At 39.5% G+C, this 19038-nt stretch overlaps 1 protein-coding gene across 3 annotated transcripts in view; it reads left to right on the top strand.

Annotated features, from left to right (window-relative positions):
- Positions 1-19038, top strand: part of SHROOM2 (shroom family member 2) — a 123994-nt gene that overhangs the window by 40185 nt on the left and 64771 nt on the right. For all 3 annotated transcript variants that reach the window (XM_064437138.1, XM_064437145.1, XM_064437129.1), the window contains exon 2: positions 12320-12471. In XM_064437138.1, the coding sequence (XP_064293208.1) occupies positions 12320-12471 (152 nt within the window). The remainder of the gene's footprint in view (positions 1-12319; positions 12472-19038) is intronic.

The raw sequence follows: 19038 nt of genomic DNA, 5'->3' as shown, positions 1-19038 counted from the left end.
TTCAGGTGCATAGCAAAGGTGGCAGGCGTCTTCAGAAACCAAAGTATTAGAATTAAACGCCTCTGAGTGCAGTTTTTGTTTGAAGAAAAAACCCCAAGTTTTCATCGTCATGATTGAGTTTGTGATGCAACTAACGTAGTGCTGATTGTAGTCTTAGATGCATAACAGAATCTTCACCAGATACTACAGTTTCCTGAATCATAAAATGCTTAATTATCCTATAGAAGGCTGGTCAGCCTTTGTCCCCAAAACAAACATCGCAGAAGCATGTTGCCTATTTCACTGGGAAAGCATAAGGCTTCCCAGTTTCTGGTTTAGTCAAACTTTCAACTTTCTTCTACCATCATTAAAAAATTCTTAAAAGGTTTTGCTACAATTTAGAGTGTAAAACTTACTGAAGTTAAGAGTGAATTTAAATACAATGCAAACAAAATTTTGCAGTATGCAGCTGTTGTAACATAGTATGCAGTTTAAATATTTGAGTATCACTCAGAAGAGTAGACTTTCTCTGCTGATTTTAGTGATGATAAATGTTTTTTTTGAACGCAGTATGTAGCTGAGTTCTGTAATGCTTTGCCTCCTAATGATCTTTGCAGGGTGAGTTTAAGATTTCCTTTGAAACTTCAACCTCCAAGTCAGTGTTGACAAAAATACTCCTCCTTTGTGACTGAATCTCAGCCTACACGCATAGATCTTACGGATAAAACAAAATTCAGGGTTTTTGTCTAGGGAATCCTTTGCACTTCACCATTTGATGAATCAGGTCTCTGCTCAGAATATGCTTTTGGGGGAAGGTAGGCTGTGGTGACAGGCTTGAGAACGAAAGGCAAGTTTTGAATTAAGTACTGCCCGTAGTGGGCAGCCTCTCCAAAAGACCATGTTGCTTTTCTCTGAAGGTGGACTGTCAAACAGTGGGTTAAAATAGTGCTTTGCTCCCAGCCCTTGCATACTTCAGTGTTAGGCTTTTACGACCTGTCTTGTCTCAAAGGAAAACAGCTGTTCCATGGCATTCATAAATAACACAGACAGTGTCTTGTGGGTTCCACAAAATACTCAGTTTCCTTAACTGTGTTACAGACTCATTTCAGAATGTCAGTACAGGCAGCCTTTAATGGTCTGTCAGTTATCAAGATGTGCAAGTTCAAAATCTCCTGTGCAGTGCGGTATTTAGAACAGTCAACCTCCTGGCAGCACTAACATCCTAAACTGGCATGCTAAGACATGAATTTTTCATTAGGATGGTTGCATACTGCTGGAATATATGCTTCTGAGAAGTGTTGGTGTTCACCAGCATAGGCAGCAGTGGGAGACATAAGCCGTATGTATGATGACGTACACGTGCACATATAGTGGTCCCACCACCAATGTGGGAAAATAGAAGTATAATTACAAATTTTTTCCTGTTGTGCAAGAATTATTGTACAAACATTCTCCCCCAGAATTCTGCTTGTACTTAGGCAAGTGCTGTGCGGTGGAGTTGTGACTTGTGCTGCATGAACAGAATGTGTCTTTTAGTAAGTGCATCTGCACAGATGACAGATACTGTTCCAAACAAATACAGATGTTTGTCAAACTGAGTAGCTTTGTCCTAATTAAGTATATACCTTAGTCAGGAAAAGCAGCTAATTGCTTGTGTAATGTTTTGATATTTCTTTAAACCTTTTTTTTTTTAACTCTTTGGAGTAATGTGCCTACTTTGAGCTAACTTTGAACTATGTCATCAACGTGTGTTATACAATGAAGCTTTTGAAAAAAAGCTACGAGTGAAAGCCAATTTGGAAAATGTCCATTTAGAATAGTAAGCATACTCTAATTTCAGAATATAAGACTTTTCCTGTGCTGCATCACAATTTACTGCTAAATCCTTGCAGCTTTTCAAAGGTCCTGCTTGTATGTTTTGTGTAAATTTCCATTATTTTAATCAAGGGTGATTTTAGTGCACTAGTTGATAATTCACAGCACAAATTTATAATTTCTTAAGAAAAAAACCCCACCTTTGTCATGTGAGTATGAATTACATGACCCAGTATAATTATCTTATTGGTTAATTATCTCATTAATCCTAGGAACAATTAGACCTCTGAAGTGGAGAAAAGGTGGCAAGATACTCACAGAGATGCAAAAAACGCTTGCATATCTAATTCCAGTGGTAAATTTTTCATGAGGAAGGCATTTCTTCTAATGTTCTGTGATGATATTAAGTAACGGAGTTGTAAGTAATGGTGTATAGAATAACTACACAAAACGAAGAACCTGAAATTATTAACACCTAAGTCTGTTTAGAATAAAGGAAAAATCCTTTTTTTAAAAAAAGTTTGTGGGCATTTTTTTGGTGTTTGTTTTGTTTTTTCTTTGTCTGAAATATATGGCAACGGAGTACTGATGGTTAGGGGAAAAAGGGCAGGGTACCATAATGTGAATATTGCCTGGGGGTAGAAATTGCTATAGATTAGTCCCTCTCCACAGAATTGGATTTTGCTTTTTTTCAGGTTCCTGACTCGGAACAGCCTTCAGATGTTAGTACTTAATTCTAGCTACATGAATGTTTCATGCCCTGCTGCAATAAGTATGTGCACTAGGAAAGTAGATGGGTACTATTTCATCATGTCAATATACTACATAAAACCAATAATAGGCCTTTTATTGACGTGCTTTTATTACAGTGGCATCATGAGGGATTTATGATGGTTGTATTAGCAGCCTGTCTCTGTAAGAGTGACTGTCTGGTGCCTGACCATACCAGTCAGCTCAGATACTGCAGGCTGACAAGGTGGGACAGCTTGGGCAGAAACTGCCATGCAGTCCTTTCTGCAGCTTGCTTTGTGAACCTCGTTTGATAATTTTGGAAGTGATTGTGTGGCAGTTCCTGCCCTAGAAAAATATATTTAATTCTGTATTTAGTGTTTGTTTTCTTCATCTTTTAATGTTTGAATTCTGGGTGAAAGTGGAGTCAGGGAAACTCCTCCTTTACTGGGACACTAATAAACAAGAACAGAGGAGAAACTTAAGGGCAAGGTTACCTAGACCTTTTTTTGTTTCCATAATAATATGCATTTTTGTTTTCTTGAGGGTCATCCCACTAGCTTCCGTGTTTCTATTGCTTTAAGAAAGGAGAATTGAAATTGTGTAATACAGAGTGCACAGCAGAAATACGGGTTTGGTAGTGGCAACAGATATCTGCATCTATTCAGTTTGAAGTACTACATATATACAGAAAACAGTTGTACAAATTATATAATGATGAATTAATTCAGCTTTAGCGTTTGCCTATTTTAACACTGGGGTGGGGGAAGAAGGAGTAAATGTGTTTTCTTGGTTGAACTTGGCTTTAAATATTGGAATTGTTGAGGAAGATGGTGGCAAAGGAAGGCTTCAGTCTGTGATTTGAGTGCTCTGAGGCTGAATATAAATTCTGAACAGGGAGCAAAAGTTATTGTAAAGAAGAAACTCTGTTGTCAAATTTTAAGATCCTCAAATTTTAGGAGTAGCCTGACCCTTCTTTTGTAGTTTTCTTTTGGGTTTTTGTTTTGTTTTGGTTTGTTTTTTTTCTTTGCAGATGAATGGGTGTAAGGGAATCAACAGATAAGATGTTTTAAAATTCAGCACCTTAGTGAGACTTTTTTTTTTCATTTGAAGTTGAGTAATACTGCAAAGGGGAACCCTTGTTGAAGAAATTGTGATCATTTATTATAAGAGCAGGTAATTCTCTCCTCTTTGCTTACATCTGCTAGATTGTTGCTCGGACATGTAACATTATGTTCTGCTTACTCCACTGTGTAGCAGTGGGTTCCTAAATGAATACTTCAGCAGTAAGTATTAAAAATTACTTTTACTTCTGTGATGAAATCAAGTTTTCAGGGGTTGATAAGAATATTCTTAAAAGAACTATTGGGGGATGTTATACTTGCTCACTGTCTGAAAAATGAGCATCTGCGTTACAGCAAAAATGAAGGCCCCAAATAGCAGGAGTGACTATAATCCAATGACAGTATGAATTTGTCAAGATAAGTATCCTGTTAAAAATGGGCTGTTTGAGAGAAAGCATTTAAAATAGCAACCTAACCCTGTTTGTAAAATTCCTGTGGCTTTTGGCAGACCCATCACAGTGCTTTTTGAAACTAACAGGCAATGAAGCCATTTTTTCTGTTGCTGGGTCTTAATCAGTGCTACCTGTGTTTAGAAGCGTTGCTTTTTTCTGGAAGCCACAGCAGTCTGTAGACATAGGCATAGATGCAACTTAAATTTCATGTAAAAAGTTACATTTAGACTGATTGAGTGAATGAATAGGTGAAATTTATTTTCAGTATGTATTCTGTTGCTATCGACTAGGTCTTTCAATGTCTTCCTTTGAGGCATGTCAAAGTTCTTAACAAAGAAACTATAAGTTGATGAAACTGGACTTTTCCTTTGTAATTAATGCACAACCATATCTACGTGACCATACAGAGACAATTTTTTTTCTTTGATTTCTCAGTAAGTCCTACCTTTTCCCTAGTTATACAGTAGTTTTACAGGCTGTTGGATTTCATTCAGTATGCTATTGTCAAGGGCACATTGGTGAGCTGTGACATTATTTTCCTGGGATAGACAGGAAGGCAGGAAGATAAGCCAATTTTGTTGGAAGTGCATGGTAGTTGCAGAGTAAAAGCCTTGAACCTTATGATTGTAAAGATTACTTTGTCAGGTCATGTTTTTCCTCTTGGAAGTCTGTTCCTGTTATCAGTTTGAGAAGATAAAATATGAGTTGTTTCTATGCATAACCTCTTTTTTTAACCATTCTTATCATTGTTCATAGTAGCTGAAAGTACAAAAATGTAGACCTATAAAAAATGCTCAATGTTAACTGCACAGATTACATATATAAACAGCCTATATATATATATATATAATTATCCATAAGTAAATTTGCACAAATAAATACGGATAAACTAGCCCTTTCAAACTTCTCTGGTAGAAGGTTTGTTAGAATAAGTAAACTGCTTATAGAGAAAGAAGTTCTCTTTTGGCCTTCTGCTATTGTTTTGTTTCATAGGACAGGTATGTGCTCCTTTCCTATACGGTTTATTTTGTCATTTTGGAAAAAAGGAAGGTATGTTTAAAAACAGTGTAAGATATCCATGAGTTCAGTTGGGTTCCTCTGGGTTGGATGCCATTAGCTTCTGTAAAATGCAAAACCAAACTCTTGGCTAAAAGTAAATGGGAGTTCTTTCTCAGTAATTCTTGAATAAGACGTGTACAGCTTGTCTGGACAAATGCTGTACTAAATTACAGCAGTGAGAGGGTGTCTAGATGTTGATGAGGTGCTAGAAAAAAACAAAACTTGAGCTATGCTTTGGAAGAGTTACGTGGATGTGAGGGAGGAATGGGACTGGGTTTCTCCAGGTTCAGAATCAGCACTGACAGCAGGCTTCTTCCACCGCCCCTGCTTCCAGCATTTCCATCTTTTCTGCTCTTGTCTTGGCCTTATTCTAACTCCAGATAAGCTGGGTCCCTTTTCACTTTGCTCTTGCCTGGGTACCGGGCTGGGACGCTTCCCTGCCAGACTTGTGCTGCCCAGGAGGGGCTCTTGCATAGGAAGATCCCCAGAGACTACAATTTGTACCTGTTCAGTTGCTCTGTGGAGGTGGAATATATGCCAGCCTGATGGTGGGGGGGTTATGCGGGCTGAAAAGACCTAGATATGCTTCTAAATGCTATTTTGGTAAATCTCAGAGTTGGAAAAAACCCCCAAATTTTATTTAGAAGCTGTAAAATGTGTCTAGCAAAGCTTAGGTACTAATAGCAAAAAAAACGATCCCTGATGCTAGTAGCCCTATCTTCCTTTTCCTGATACATTAGCGCTATGCTTTCAAAGCATCAAGGGGGTCTTTAGTTTGGGGGTTGACTGGGGTCTGTTTGTGGCTTTTTTTTGTTGTTGTGGGTTTTTTTTTAATTCTAGTACAGGTGTTCAGCAGTGATGAAGTGTTTCCAACTTCTGTCGCTGAAACAATGGAATCACTGTGAAAAAAACTTTAAACAACTGTTGTTCAGTTATTAAAACCTAAAAATCTACATGAAGTCTCTCTTCCTGATACTTTTCATTTGGAAAATGTTATTATTAGTTTATTGGGGCAAAGATTCATTAGATTTTTAACTTCACATAGTTTAATTGGTCCTCAATTTGCAGAGCTCATAATGGCCCTGTGATTTAAATAGACTAAGATATAACAAGAGTATCCTGTTAGAAATAGTAACTGATGATTTATAACTAGAAAGGTCTTATCACAGGCTAATGGTAGGTATTGTTTTGAATGTAGGTTGGAATGAAGTATTAATCAGTTTATGTATATGTACTGATTTTTATAAAGGGAATTGGCGGGTGTTTTACCATTGTTTTTAAACACTTCTGGTTTGAGGAACTCTGAAGTTAGGTGTCAGCCTGGAATCAGTTTTGACAGCTGCAATTAATCCCCCACAAAAATAACATGTTCTAGTGGAAGTGACAGCAAGCCCTTAATCAAAACAGTGGAGTGGACACAATTATAAAAATTGAATAACTACTTCGAGAACTGTACCAAGTGACAACTTTTCAAAAGTTGCTTTCTTTAAAACAAACAACAAAGAAAATATTGCTGGGCAAATATCCAAATGTTTAAATACACCAAATAAAGAAAGAGCAGTTAGAAAGGGCCATGAAAGACTGTGTCCTGTTACTGAACTCTACCCTTTAAAAAAATGTTTCCAAATTGGTTTTTAAGAACCCCCTGTTGACAGAAGGCAGTGCTCCTGCCAGCCTGGAGCCCATGGCCTGCCCAGGGTGATGGAGGATGCTTTGAGAGAGCAGCTGGCCAAGGCGCGTTTCTTTGCCTGTTAGAGGGTCTGTGACAGTGACCGTGAGCCATTGCCCTCAGGTCTAAGGAAGAAAGAAACTGCTGTTAGCGAAATACATGGCCCTGGACTAAATGTTCCTAAAATTTGGTGCTGTTTGTTGTGATGTTTAAATACAGTCTGGAGAAGAGCAAGTACGGGTAATGGCTGGTGGGGTGTGAAATGATTATACCAGGCAAAGAGGAAGTTCTGGCTTCTGTGTTAAGGTGGAATGTCACCAAAGGCAGCAGACACTTACCTGCCTGATCAAAGTGAAGCAATTACCAAGTTAATAGTGTGGGATAGTACTGCACAGGCCCAGATTTTGCAAGTTGGTAGCATATAGTTAAGCTTTCTTTTCTTTGTAAGGTTTCTTTAAAATTCGTGTTGGATGGTTAATGCTGGGTGGTGGACCCGCAGTCTGTGGGGAGAGGTGGTTCAGGGTTATGGGTACTCTCCAGTGACTTGCAGGCCTGTGTAGAATTCCCTGCAGACATCCTGCATCGTTTTGGGCCTTGTTTCCACATATGCTTCTGAGCCCGTCTGTAAAATGGGGATGCAGTTAGTTCCCTGCCAGGTGTCCTTCCAATAGTCTGTTTAACATCCAGGTACTAAATCAGAAGTGAGAGATAAAGGATGCGAAAGAATGTAAAATCAAACATGTTAGCCTTGCCCAGCTTCTAGTGCGTGCATGCCTGTGGGAGATGCCTTAAATACACACATGCATTCTCACTGGACCCGTTTGGTCCTGTTGCAGTCTGCACCCGTTTTATCCTGCCTCAGTTTGACCCATGAGTCTTGCTGGTGAATGCAGTCCTTGCCACTCAAGACTTCATTTGCAGAACATATAGCTGGTGTTAGGTCAGTTCGGTTACTTTTATGTTAATTCCTCCAAGTTATACAAATGCCAGACTTGAACTGTGAAGGTATTTCTCCTTTGTTTAACTCTGTGCAAGTAAAAATAATTAACACTTCCTCCATTTTACTTGTTCTGAAGATCCCATACCAAGATTGTTAGTTTTTTGGGGAAGAAAAAAAAAATCTGTATTAGATGCTTATAAGAGAAACAAGAACAGAATCATTTCTTGGCTGTACAAGAAGTGAATTATACTAAAACAGTTTATCATGGCCGATAGCAGAATGCTGATAAATGGCACTGTTTTTTCCTGTGTTTGTCTCTGGGTTTGGTTTTCCATCCCGTCTCCCACCCTGTCCAAAGACAGCATGGACAAGAAGCTGTCGTCATTGCAAACAAAATGAGGTCTCTTGTGTGACATGGCATTTCCCCAACCTGTCTCCTGCTTGTTTATACAGGTGCCTATAGAGGAATGCGGGTATTTTAAGTAAAGCGTCAGACCTGATAAATGCAGAAGCGAAGGGGTCACGTTCTAGAAGTGGTGCTCCTCATCCACACTGCAGCATTTTAAAGCTGTGAATTCAAGCCATTGTTTTCCCTCTCATGCATTACCAACAGTGTAATGTTTGAATGTGTGTATCTAGCTGTTAGACTTTTCTCTGTGACTCGCCTCTTTCCCATTTCAAGGCGCTCTCTCCTTTTCACATGAAGAATTTCACATACCAGAGATACACGTGTTGTTTTTTCAGTCACTTTTTCTATCCTATTATCTATATCTGCATCTTGTATCAGTGTCTCTTCCTGTTTTGTGGATATGATATTTTATAAGCAAAAACAAATTTGGGAAGATACAACAATTAATGTAGATACTGTTATGATGGCAGAAGTCTGCAGTTCGAGTTCTCCCTGTCACACAGAACCCAAAGTTTGCCTTTGCTCTTGGCTATAGGGAGGTCATCAGGGACAGCAGGGTGAGAGTTGGAGACTGTCTAAACAGATGCTTTTTGTCAACAAACATCCTTTTCATCTCCTTTTGAAAACACTTTTTTTTGGTAGCAATATCAACATCCCTGCTAAGGATAGGAAGTCATGGTGTTTACTCTTGTTAATTAAGCACAGTAAGAGGTGTATGATTTTTTAAAAATACATACCAAAACCATGGCTGACAGCATTTCTAGAACTCTTTACTCATTCAAGATAGGCAGTTTAACTATACCTGGTTTTTGAAGGCTTATGTCCATTATTTATAAGAAAATAATGTTGATTGTTTTTCTTTGTGTCTTTTGTTTCCTGCTATTGCTATAAAAATGTTAAGGTGTATATTTTCTGAGCGTTCAGTTCCTGCAAGTACTCCAGGCTGAGCAAGAGGGGTTGTTCAGGGTTACGTCCAGTTGCACCTGCCCACTGACAGTGACTGAGGCAGATCTCTTCTTGTTGACTGTTCTTGAAAGACTTCATCTTAACACCTCCCTCTGCATTTTCAAGGCTTTATTTTTAGCTATTGACTTAGTTTTTCTGGGCACCTGAAATTCAGAAAGAAATGGATGTTAGTTAGATAAATAGCATGGGCTTAAATCCCGAACGCAGAATAGTATAGTTAACTCTGTAGATGGATGACTGAAATACGTTTGTGTTTGAGGTGTGAAAAATAGTTGTGAAATTTTTAAGTGCAGTTCCTAGTTCTAAAATGCTTATGTATTTTAGTTGTATTCTAGTGAAGGTCTGATGGGATGGATAGTTTATCAAGGGGTGAATAAATAAAACCAGTAAATGGTAAGACTGGTAAACACAAAAAGAGAAAACCTGAAGGAGAAGGTGGAATGAATGTCACTGTACAAGTATGAGCAGAGGAGGCGGATTAGTAGAGCAATATTTTTGAAGAGGTCTTTTCCTTGTGGGTTGTTGTGGGTTTTTTTTGGCTGTGTTTCTTTAGATGTGTGCAAAGCCTAAGGCTTTGTTTTATTCTGTTTTGTTACTCATTATAACTAAAGGACTTCTAGTGTAACTGAAGAAATTGTATTTTTCCTGTCTAGCTTACTTTCCCATTTCCACTTAAAAGTGCATTGTCAAGTGGAATCGCATTCATGCAGCCATTTGGGCATCTGAGTACAAAAGGTTTATGTTTAAATTTGTTCAGCTCTGGGAGACTTTTCCTGTGAATGGATGTGTGGTTTTTATTCTCCCTAGCTGCAGCTGATCTGGAGGCAAGGTATTAAAGAAAGCCACTTCTAGGTTTCATGAGGATGGGTTCAGCTTTGTGCTTAGGTTTTGGTTTTTTAAATTATTTTTTTTTTTATTACTGTTGTTTTGGACAGCCAAAGGCTCTTTGGAAAGCCGGCACTGTGTGGAATGTGTAGTCTCCCTGCTGAAATGGAAACTCAAAGGGGGTAACTGAATACTCCCTGCCGTCAGTGCATTGCCAGCCTGAAGAAAAAACAAACACACTTACTGAGAACAATGAACATTCCTTGAAAACCTAGGAGACAGATTTTTTGCCTTTTTTTCTTTTTAAAGACAAAAAAAAAGACCCTGTTGCGGTCTTCAGGCCCAGGTGGCAGGGCCCAGGGGCTTCTCTATCCCTTGTCGTTCAGTTGGTGCCTTGCTCAGTGCATAAGGACTGCAACTGGTTGGCATCTACATTTTTGAGTTTAAAATGTGTCCTCCTACAAGATGTTCTCCCTCTTTTTTTTTTTTTAACACAGTTTATTTAGTAATAACTCAGATTTGCATCTAAACACTTTAAAGACTTGCAATTGCCTGTTAGGAGGCTTGAGATTCATGAGTCCCCAGCTGCCTCTTCTTCAGCTTTGCCTGACTTCAGGGTCCCTTGTATAGCAGCTACTCTGTACTTGATGTCTCTGAACTGAAATCTTTCTTGCATATAAGTGATTTCCACTGCTGCTCCCTTGTTTTCAACTTTACTGGAGATTTGCAGTGATAATTTGGTATTCTGGTAAATTCTTGATGTTCAGAGGATATGCAAGCAGGTCAGAGGCAAGTCATAGCTTGAGAACTAGATGTATGGGGATGTAGAAACTTGCTCTATCTTTAATTATCTGTGTTTTTATTAAGATAAGTTCTGGAAATTGTTTCATTAGTATTAATAATGAGCATTTTAGAGTGGGGTATAAGACTAAGTATTTCATACGGCATTCTTTTTGGCTTAGATTTACAGGTCTGAAGATTTTTAAGAACATTTATCCTAAATTTAAATAGAGGTTTTATGTACCTGCAGTGAGATTGCTGGGGTGTGTGAGATAATCCTAATGTACTTTCATCAAGAGATACTGCTTTATTTTATTAAGTTATTTAATTTATACTTTGGTTGCTGCAGTGTCCCTAAAACCTGTTCCGTGAGCTTCAGAATTCATAAAGTTTCCTCTGGAGTTTTCTCATTGTTGATTGACTTTGGTGCTTCAGAAGATGGCAGCTCTTTGTGAAGCTTTCTGCAGTTGGGGCAATGACAAGGATTTCGTCTTCATAGGTTCACTGCCATTTAGTAAGGTGGGACTCAGAGGTACTGTAGTCAAGGCACAATACAATGAAGACATAAATGACAGTCTTTGCATTGAAGACAAAGTGTCAAATCTACAAGATGAGGTGGGGTATGGATTGTGAGCAAGTGAGGGAGGAATAAAATTAAATGCATATATCATGAGCCCAAGCAGCTGAGAGGCCAGAGGCTGCGTCAACAGCAAAGGAGGTGGGAAGAAACTGAGAAAGCTGAGGGTCTGAATTGCAAAGTGTTCAACACCTACAGCTGTATTTGAAATCAGGTCAAACTGTTGGTACTTGCTACTCTGTCTAATCGAGCTTTTGGGATTTGTCTTGAATTTTACAAATGGGTAACTCGTAATGGGTGTGTTTCCTTCATCTGGGTGGGAATTGCCAAAAACTGACTCTCTAATCTTGTGTGTGTGTTGTCACGTGTTACAAATAATTTTGTACAAATTCAGTGCATGAAAGAGATGCCTGTGGCAGCAAAATAATCATCCAGTGAATTTCCTGTAGTATTGCTGTGTTCTTTGGCAGTGTGACATGCTGTTTTTCTTCCATGGATCTCAGATCATCATCTCCTCTCCTAACCAGAGCTGTTAGTTAACTGTATGGATTGTAAGTTCTCATATATTTTCCTAAATGTTATGTGTCTGATGAAAATCACTTTATTTTCCAGGCCAGCTTGTTATGCCATATTTTGGTGTTTCATAGCATGCCGTATTTTTGGAGTTGACTCTGTAGTTAACATTATTGACCGTATAGTTAATATGATTGTTTACCTTTTCTAGAGAACCAGATTTTAAGATGCCTGCCCAAAGCTCTATTTGCAAGTATGATTATCTGTCATGTATTGAATGGGGCTCAAGATCACAGATGCTTTTGACTCCCAAATTGCCATCGAGCTTTCTGGTTTTCTCACGTTTTCCCCCTTCCATTTCCTTCCTTTTCTGATTGTCTCCATATCATTACTCTATAGTGTTTTTAAATGTATTTTTTAAAATCATTTTAACCACCTAGTTACCGTATTGTGTGAAGCCAATATTGAAAGCTCATTAACTTATTTTAAAGGTGTCACTATGCAACCTGAATAATTCTGCCATTATATGATTTTTTCTTCAGATTGAAGATGGGAGCAAAGCTGCATCTGTGGACAAGTTACTGGCTGGGGATGAAATTGTTGGCATCAATGATGTGGGCCTCTCTGGCTTCCGACAAGAAGCAATCTGTCTGGTGAAAGGTTCGCACAAGACACTGAAGCTTGTAGTGAAAAGGTAAGCTTGTGTTGTTCAGCTGGAAAACCAAATGTATTTCAGGGCAGTTAAATTTGCCAAGACTTGGTAAGATAATGATGTTCATTCAGCGTTATTAATGCACGTATTATGCAATGTTACCTCCTTCTTGAACACAGACTCTTTATGGATGAAGACGTGGGGAGAGGCAGCCTATTGATCAGAGGAAAAACTGAGGCAATATATTGTGAATGCCGTTGTGATGTGACGAGTCAAGAGACTGTTCCTTTCTGTCCTCCTGAAGTGCAGGGCCCGAAGCAGGCTGTCCATCCTGCCCTGCTTCCCTGCCTTTGGTGCATGCACATGGGGAATGCTTTTTAGTGCATTTGCTATGTAGGCCAGTTGGGCTGTGAGGAGCGGGTTACAAGGGAAGCTTTTGGAAAAGTGTTTGCCGCTTCATGAGAATATTTGAGGTCTCAAGCATTTCTTTTGTGGTTTAGGTAAACAGGACTTTCAGTTAGTTATTAGTGAAGGGGAGAAACTGAAACAGCTTAACAAAACAGGCTATGGTATGGAAACTTTTTATTTTGTCATTTTGACTTACGACTTAAGTTCGCACTTTTTTTACTAACTTGATTTAAAAATAAGTTTTATAAGATAACTGACAAAAGTGAAAAGATGTTGAAGTAGGTTAAAAGAAGCCTATAGCTACTTCCGGAAACTCTCCCAAAATTTTTATAGCACTAAAGCTAATAAATGCAAAATAACATGCATTCACAACTATTATAAATCATGTTGATGTTCAGCAATTTCAACTTGCGCTGGCTGTTCCAGTAAAAGCACTTTTTGCTAACAGAGGTTACATCAGCTGTTTCTGTCACAGAAAGGGAGAACTTGAGGGTTGAGGGAGTTTTGTAGACATTGAAGAATCTGCCAAGACAGCAATTCTTAATGACTCTGAAAAGCTTCAGACCAGGTGGAAAGATTCCTTCTTTCTGGGTGCTTTTCAGTTTTATGACAGTAGCTTGCTCAGAATCTGTGAATTCTGATTTATCTTTGGAAATGGCAGAAAGTTTGTTGTTGAAATACCCTCATAAGACAAAGCTGTGCCATCCTTGTCATTCACGAGTACTTCGTTCCATGCATGCGGTTTTCGAGAACTTCCATGCAGCTAATCAAGCACCAGTTTGCTGCTGCGGATTTGTGGCCATTCTCTGCAGGCAACAGAGCCCCATTGCTATGCACGCCTGTGTGCAGTTTGGTGCAAAGCTGATGGATTTTCATCAGTCCTTTCTCATCCCTCCTCTTTTTCCTTCCCTAGCACTTGTGCAATGGGCAAATGTAACCTCACTGTTCTAGCCAAGAGGCTGAAATAGTGGCTGTTGTTAGGGAAAACATTTTTGTCTTAAATTCATGAAGATTTACATAGCTCTCAAAAGAGGTAAGAGCCTTTTGGGTCATTGACAAGCCTGCATAATATTAGATAAAATTTCATAAAACTTACTGAATGAAATTAGCTAGGGCTTTTGTCTGTGTTTTTTCAACTTTGCTCTTTCTCTTGGAAAGTTGCCTTAGGACATCAGTCCTTTGACGGTCAGAAACCTTTTAACACCCGGTCTCATTTTGTTCTTGGCCAACTTTTTCTCATGCACTGCTGTCTGTGTGCTGAAACAGCTTTTCTTTTCCTGTTGGAAGTTCAAATGATGCAGGTTGTTGTAAAAGCCTTGTTGCATGCTTTCTTCCAGAAATTATAGTTCGAACAACAGTATTGTTTTGTTCTGTTTGCCCTAAATCTTAGGCTGAATTTTTATGAGTGCTTTAAACAGCCCTGCCTTTAAGCAAACCAGTTGTTTAGTCTTTGTATGAGCACTCCTGCAGGTCTGGATTGAATTGGATCAGGGAACTGATCTGACTGTAAAATTACATGGGGAAGTAGGTTTTCAGCTGGACAGGACCACCGCTTTCAGGGGCAGTCTGCACTTCAATTAATTACAGCAATCTTGAAGTGGCTGCCTTAGCATTTTTAGGCTATTTCAGTCTTCTTTAGATCCACCCTTACTGATCTCTGGGGAGACTGGGAATAGTCCCACAGTTCTCTTTCATTGAGTTACATGAAAGATGAGGTATTGATCTACAAGTCGTCTTAGCAGCTTTTTGTCTGCTTGCCCTGTGTCCTTTGCCTAGCACTGTGATGCTTCTCTATAGCGTTGATTGAACATTTTATTTCCTGTGGGTGTCAGTGTGATTATCTGAAGCACAAAATAGACAAATGGTTTGAAGTTCAACAACCCAGTCCTGAAGGTTGAAAGAACCCTTGTTTTAATCACGTTTATCCTTGATATCTGTGAGAGTTATCTTGGGAAGCCAAAATCTAGATTTTGTGTTGAAAACTTTTTTTTTGCCTAGGGTTGTTTGTGTCTACTTCTAGACTGATCCAGAATTGAAAAGCAAACCTTTTTTTAAAACAAAACAGGAAAAAAAAAAAAAAAAAAAGCAAGCTATCACGATGTGGGAAAACTACTTTTTAACAAAATTCTTCTGGGAAGTAGAGAACTTCCTTCCTGTTAATGTCAGCAGAATTAATCTAGAAAACTCAGGTTTTATTTGTCACCGCTGAGAAGCGTGTTCATGTGAAATTCATCCATATGGGTCAGTAATGCCACATCCTGATCTTATATTGATCTAACTATTTCTCTTACCTGGGAAGCAGTAGGGCATTCTATTTTGCTTTAGAAGTCTAATGTACCCACAGCCAAGACCAAGTAAAAAAGTGTTGCCATAGCAAGTAGCATGTTTTATTCATAACAATTAACTTGAGAAACGTTTGCCACAGTTGCAAGGGGCTGGTGTTGTTCAGCAGTCCTAGCTGGCTTCCACAAAAGTATTTTTACCCACTATTTTTAAATAATCTAATGCTTGACTTGCATAGGGAAAATAACATTGGTCTCCAAATAAAAGTGCCTGCAGTACTAAATGCTCAGCAGAAACGTGCTGGCTCTCAGCATTCACACTTTGCTGGTTTTGTTTGGAAGCATTGCATAGTTGTGGTCTAAACCAAATCAGGACTGTGCAACTGGCTCAACAACAAATATGATGTTTAAGTAGCTTACATATATTGATGGTTGAACAAGTACGGTATACTTTTGGTCTTGGTTTAAAAGAGGACTCAGGAGGCTTTATGTTGTTTTCTCAAGTGGATTTGTCAAAACATCACATCTTAATTATGTGCTAGTTCTTCAGTGTAGTAGCGAGTCGTTTCTTGAGTAGATTCCTTTCTTAGGAAAATGGAAAAGGAAGTGTGCTTAGGGCATTTCTTACAGGAATTGTTTGTGAATTTCTCTTGTAATGGAAAAGATGTGTGCGTGTCTATATATACACATGTAAAATTGTTCTGAGTGTTGATACTGAGGTAGGTACAATATTGTGTGTAATTTAACTGTTCTGCACACACTTCTAACTTAAATTCCCTTCTAGTTATTAAATATAATCTCCCTTCCTTTGCACATGTTAGACATAAGTGTATACCATGAATCCATGAAAGCTTGCAGTGATTTTTCACTATGAATTCATGAGACACATTAAGCTATTAAAAACTGATATATAGGTGATGTTTACATTAGTGGTTTATTAATGTTAAAGGGAGGGTAGGATTATATGGCCTTTGGGAGCCACCCTGAGTAGTTACGTGGGGTTGTCCTGTTGGCTGTCTGAATCGCCTGTTAGTGGCGGTGAGAACAGGTGGGCAAGGGAGGGAGTAGCTGTGGACTTTGTTTCCTCAGGGACTGCTGGTGATGGGAAGCTGGACTTTTAAGTTTAACTTGACCAGCTCTGCAAGTTCTGGAATAGTTTTGGCCCTGTTGCTTATGCGTGTGGGCAGGAATGTTTTCTTTTCCTTTATATAGCATTTCATTTTGGTGCCTTTATGTGGCGAAAAGTGCAAGCTATTTTTGCAATGCTGGGGAGTCCCTTGTTACAGGAGAGGGAAAGAGAGAGTGCGAGCAAACACACCATGAGAAGCATGGTCCAAATGCTGAAATTTACTGTGCAAAATCCTAATAAGGGAAGTGAATGTCATGATAGATGAACTATAAACACCTAGACATGGGAAGTTAGGGGGTAATCTTTATTTGTATGCCACTTCATGAAGACAGCCAGCCCTTTAATTGAAGTACAGCAGAAGGAGTGGTTTTAATGAACATCCTGAGGGCTCTGAGATTCTACAGTACTGTCTCAGAGGCCTGAGACTTGAGTAGAAATCCGGGAATAAAAATCTGAGAGTCGTTTACAGTGTTTCGATGGGAGGTTACTGGAATTTTGTGTTCTGAGTGGAAACATGTTCAACACCACCAGTGACCTCTCTGTAGTGGGTTTTGTGTAGCTTACCTAGAGGATCTAGTCTTACCTGTTCATGACTTGTGGAGCTGCTAGCTGTGCACTTCGTAGCTCCTTGTGGCGGCAGGAGTACTGTCAAACTAGGGAATATCAATTTGTGAGGTGACTTGGGAAGATGAGGTATTTGTTTTTTCTGTACAATTATAAAACACAGATGGTAGACTGTGAATTCTGTCTCTGACCTGTGTTTGGCCACTTGTTAGTTCTGGGTTTATATATATCAAAATAGTATAGGAAACAAATAGCAAAATACATGTAGTTTTGCCGATTTTAAGCAAGTATTACACATATTTAGCCCATGGTTATGGTTAAGTATTGCTCAGTAAACCAAATGCATTTGCGGAGTACCACTGTTGAGTAGGAGTAAACTCTTTTGCCATTAAGTTTGATTCCGTTGCTTCTGGAACTAGGGTTTGTTAGAGCAGAACAACGAGCAGTGATTTCTCTCTCTGATTTTGCCCTGTAGCCATAACTCTTCCTTTTTGAAGACTGACCTTGGCCTTGACTGACCGAGAACAGATGTTGGTTTTTTGGGGATTTTTTTTTTTTTTGGTTGTTGTTGGTTTGGGTTTTTTTTGCTGGGGAGTTTGGGGTTTTTAAATACCTGTATTTTCAGCCAGACTTTGGAAATAAGTAGGAAACTGCAGTAGGGCTTTCCAGGGCTGTATCTGCACACACATACTGTGGCTGTAAGAAGTAGGCAGGTGTGATAGCCCCTCACTACCCATATTTCTTGGAATTGACGGGGCATGGAACAGCATGTGCCTCCGCAGATCTTGGTATAGATACGTTACAGGTGGGTATTTGTAAGAGATGCACACAGCTTTCACGTTCAAGGCTTGAACATTTTTGTGTGGCTGCATTTGGTGGAAAGGCTGGGCTGTTATACTGCTGTTTTGTAAATTCACTGAGAAATGGGCCGGGGCATTGCTGTAAGCCCACTCTTCTGCACAAAGCAGGATGGCCAGTTTTAAATGTGTGCGAGATAGGATGTCTACCAGCCCCTGTCCCTAGCCGGGACTTTGTGGTGGAGAGATGAGCAAGCCATATGTGTCAGAATGTTGTGACAAGGCGTCACCAGGGCAGGGCCTCTATTTCTCTCCTTTGGTGCTGCCAGTGAGCTACCATGGCTCACGGTGGGGGGATGGCAAGAACCAGATAAGCACAAACATAACATGTTGTACAAATTGCACGGCGCCTACAGGCCTGGTTCAGGAGCCCTCGGGGTGGATGTCCTGTGTTTTAAGGAGTGCCTAGCAATCCCAGCAGGATCTCTCCATGAAGGAGTGCTTAATGGAGCAACTGCCAAATAAGCCACTCTGTATGTGCGTGCTGAGTGGGGGTCCGCAGAGGAGGTGGGCTGGTGTGGAGCTCCCCTCCATCTCAGGCATGTCCCCTGCCTCCTCCACAGGCAAACCCAGGGCTGTCCGGGCCTCTGCTGTGCTCCTCCTCCTCCTTCAGTCATGTGGTCCTATGCTACCGATGGAAGGAATGGACATGCCAAAAGGAGGAGCACACACTTTTTTCTTGTATTTTCAACAAATTATACCTTGGAAGAGCTCTGACCAGGACCATTTTCCCTGGTTGTCTAACTGTCGGTGCAGTCACTTAACCAACAAGGAAACCGTGTCAATCCATGTTCCCTTCACCGTGGCCCTAGCAATACCACCCAGAGATTTGGATGTTTCCTGTGCCAGCGGTCTTTTTGGTAGGGTACATCTAAAAAGCGCTTTTATTTCTTAAACAGATGAGGTGGGCAGAAAATTCACAGTTGCATTAATGTGATTTGATTCGTGCTGTTAGTGACACACTAACGGATGCTTGAGGCAAACATAAGCTTCAGCTTCTCCAGTTGTTGGTGTATTGTCCCTGGTTTCAAAGAGAAAATCATCCGGTGTTTTTGGATATGTGTCTTGTACAACTGTCAGGACTCTCTTGATAACAAATGTATGACTGACATGTTTTTACCTTGTGGAGAACTTAATAATTTATTTCTTTACAAATCTAAAAAAATCCAGCTTGTAAAGCTTGAATAACAGAAAGCCCAAAAGTACAACAGATGTCACTGTATTTTAGCAAGTCAACTCCATTAGGGTGATGTTTGGAGTACTAGGAAGAGCATAGATGTTTGTTTGTGGGTAAAAAGAATCCTCTATAATTTGAATGTGCTTATTCAAAAGGTTGCTTGTGGCAATGATATTCAGTTTTGTGAAGTAA

The sequence above is a fragment of the Phalacrocorax carbo genome, chromosome 1, assembly GCF_963921805.1.
Source record: "Phalacrocorax carbo chromosome 1, bPhaCar2.1, whole genome shotgun sequence".
Taxonomy (NCBI): Eukaryota; Metazoa; Chordata; class Aves; order Suliformes; family Phalacrocoracidae; genus Phalacrocorax; species Phalacrocorax carbo.
The sequence above is the reverse complement of the archived record's forward strand: the minus strand, read 5'-3'. Positions and strand labels throughout refer to the sequence as shown.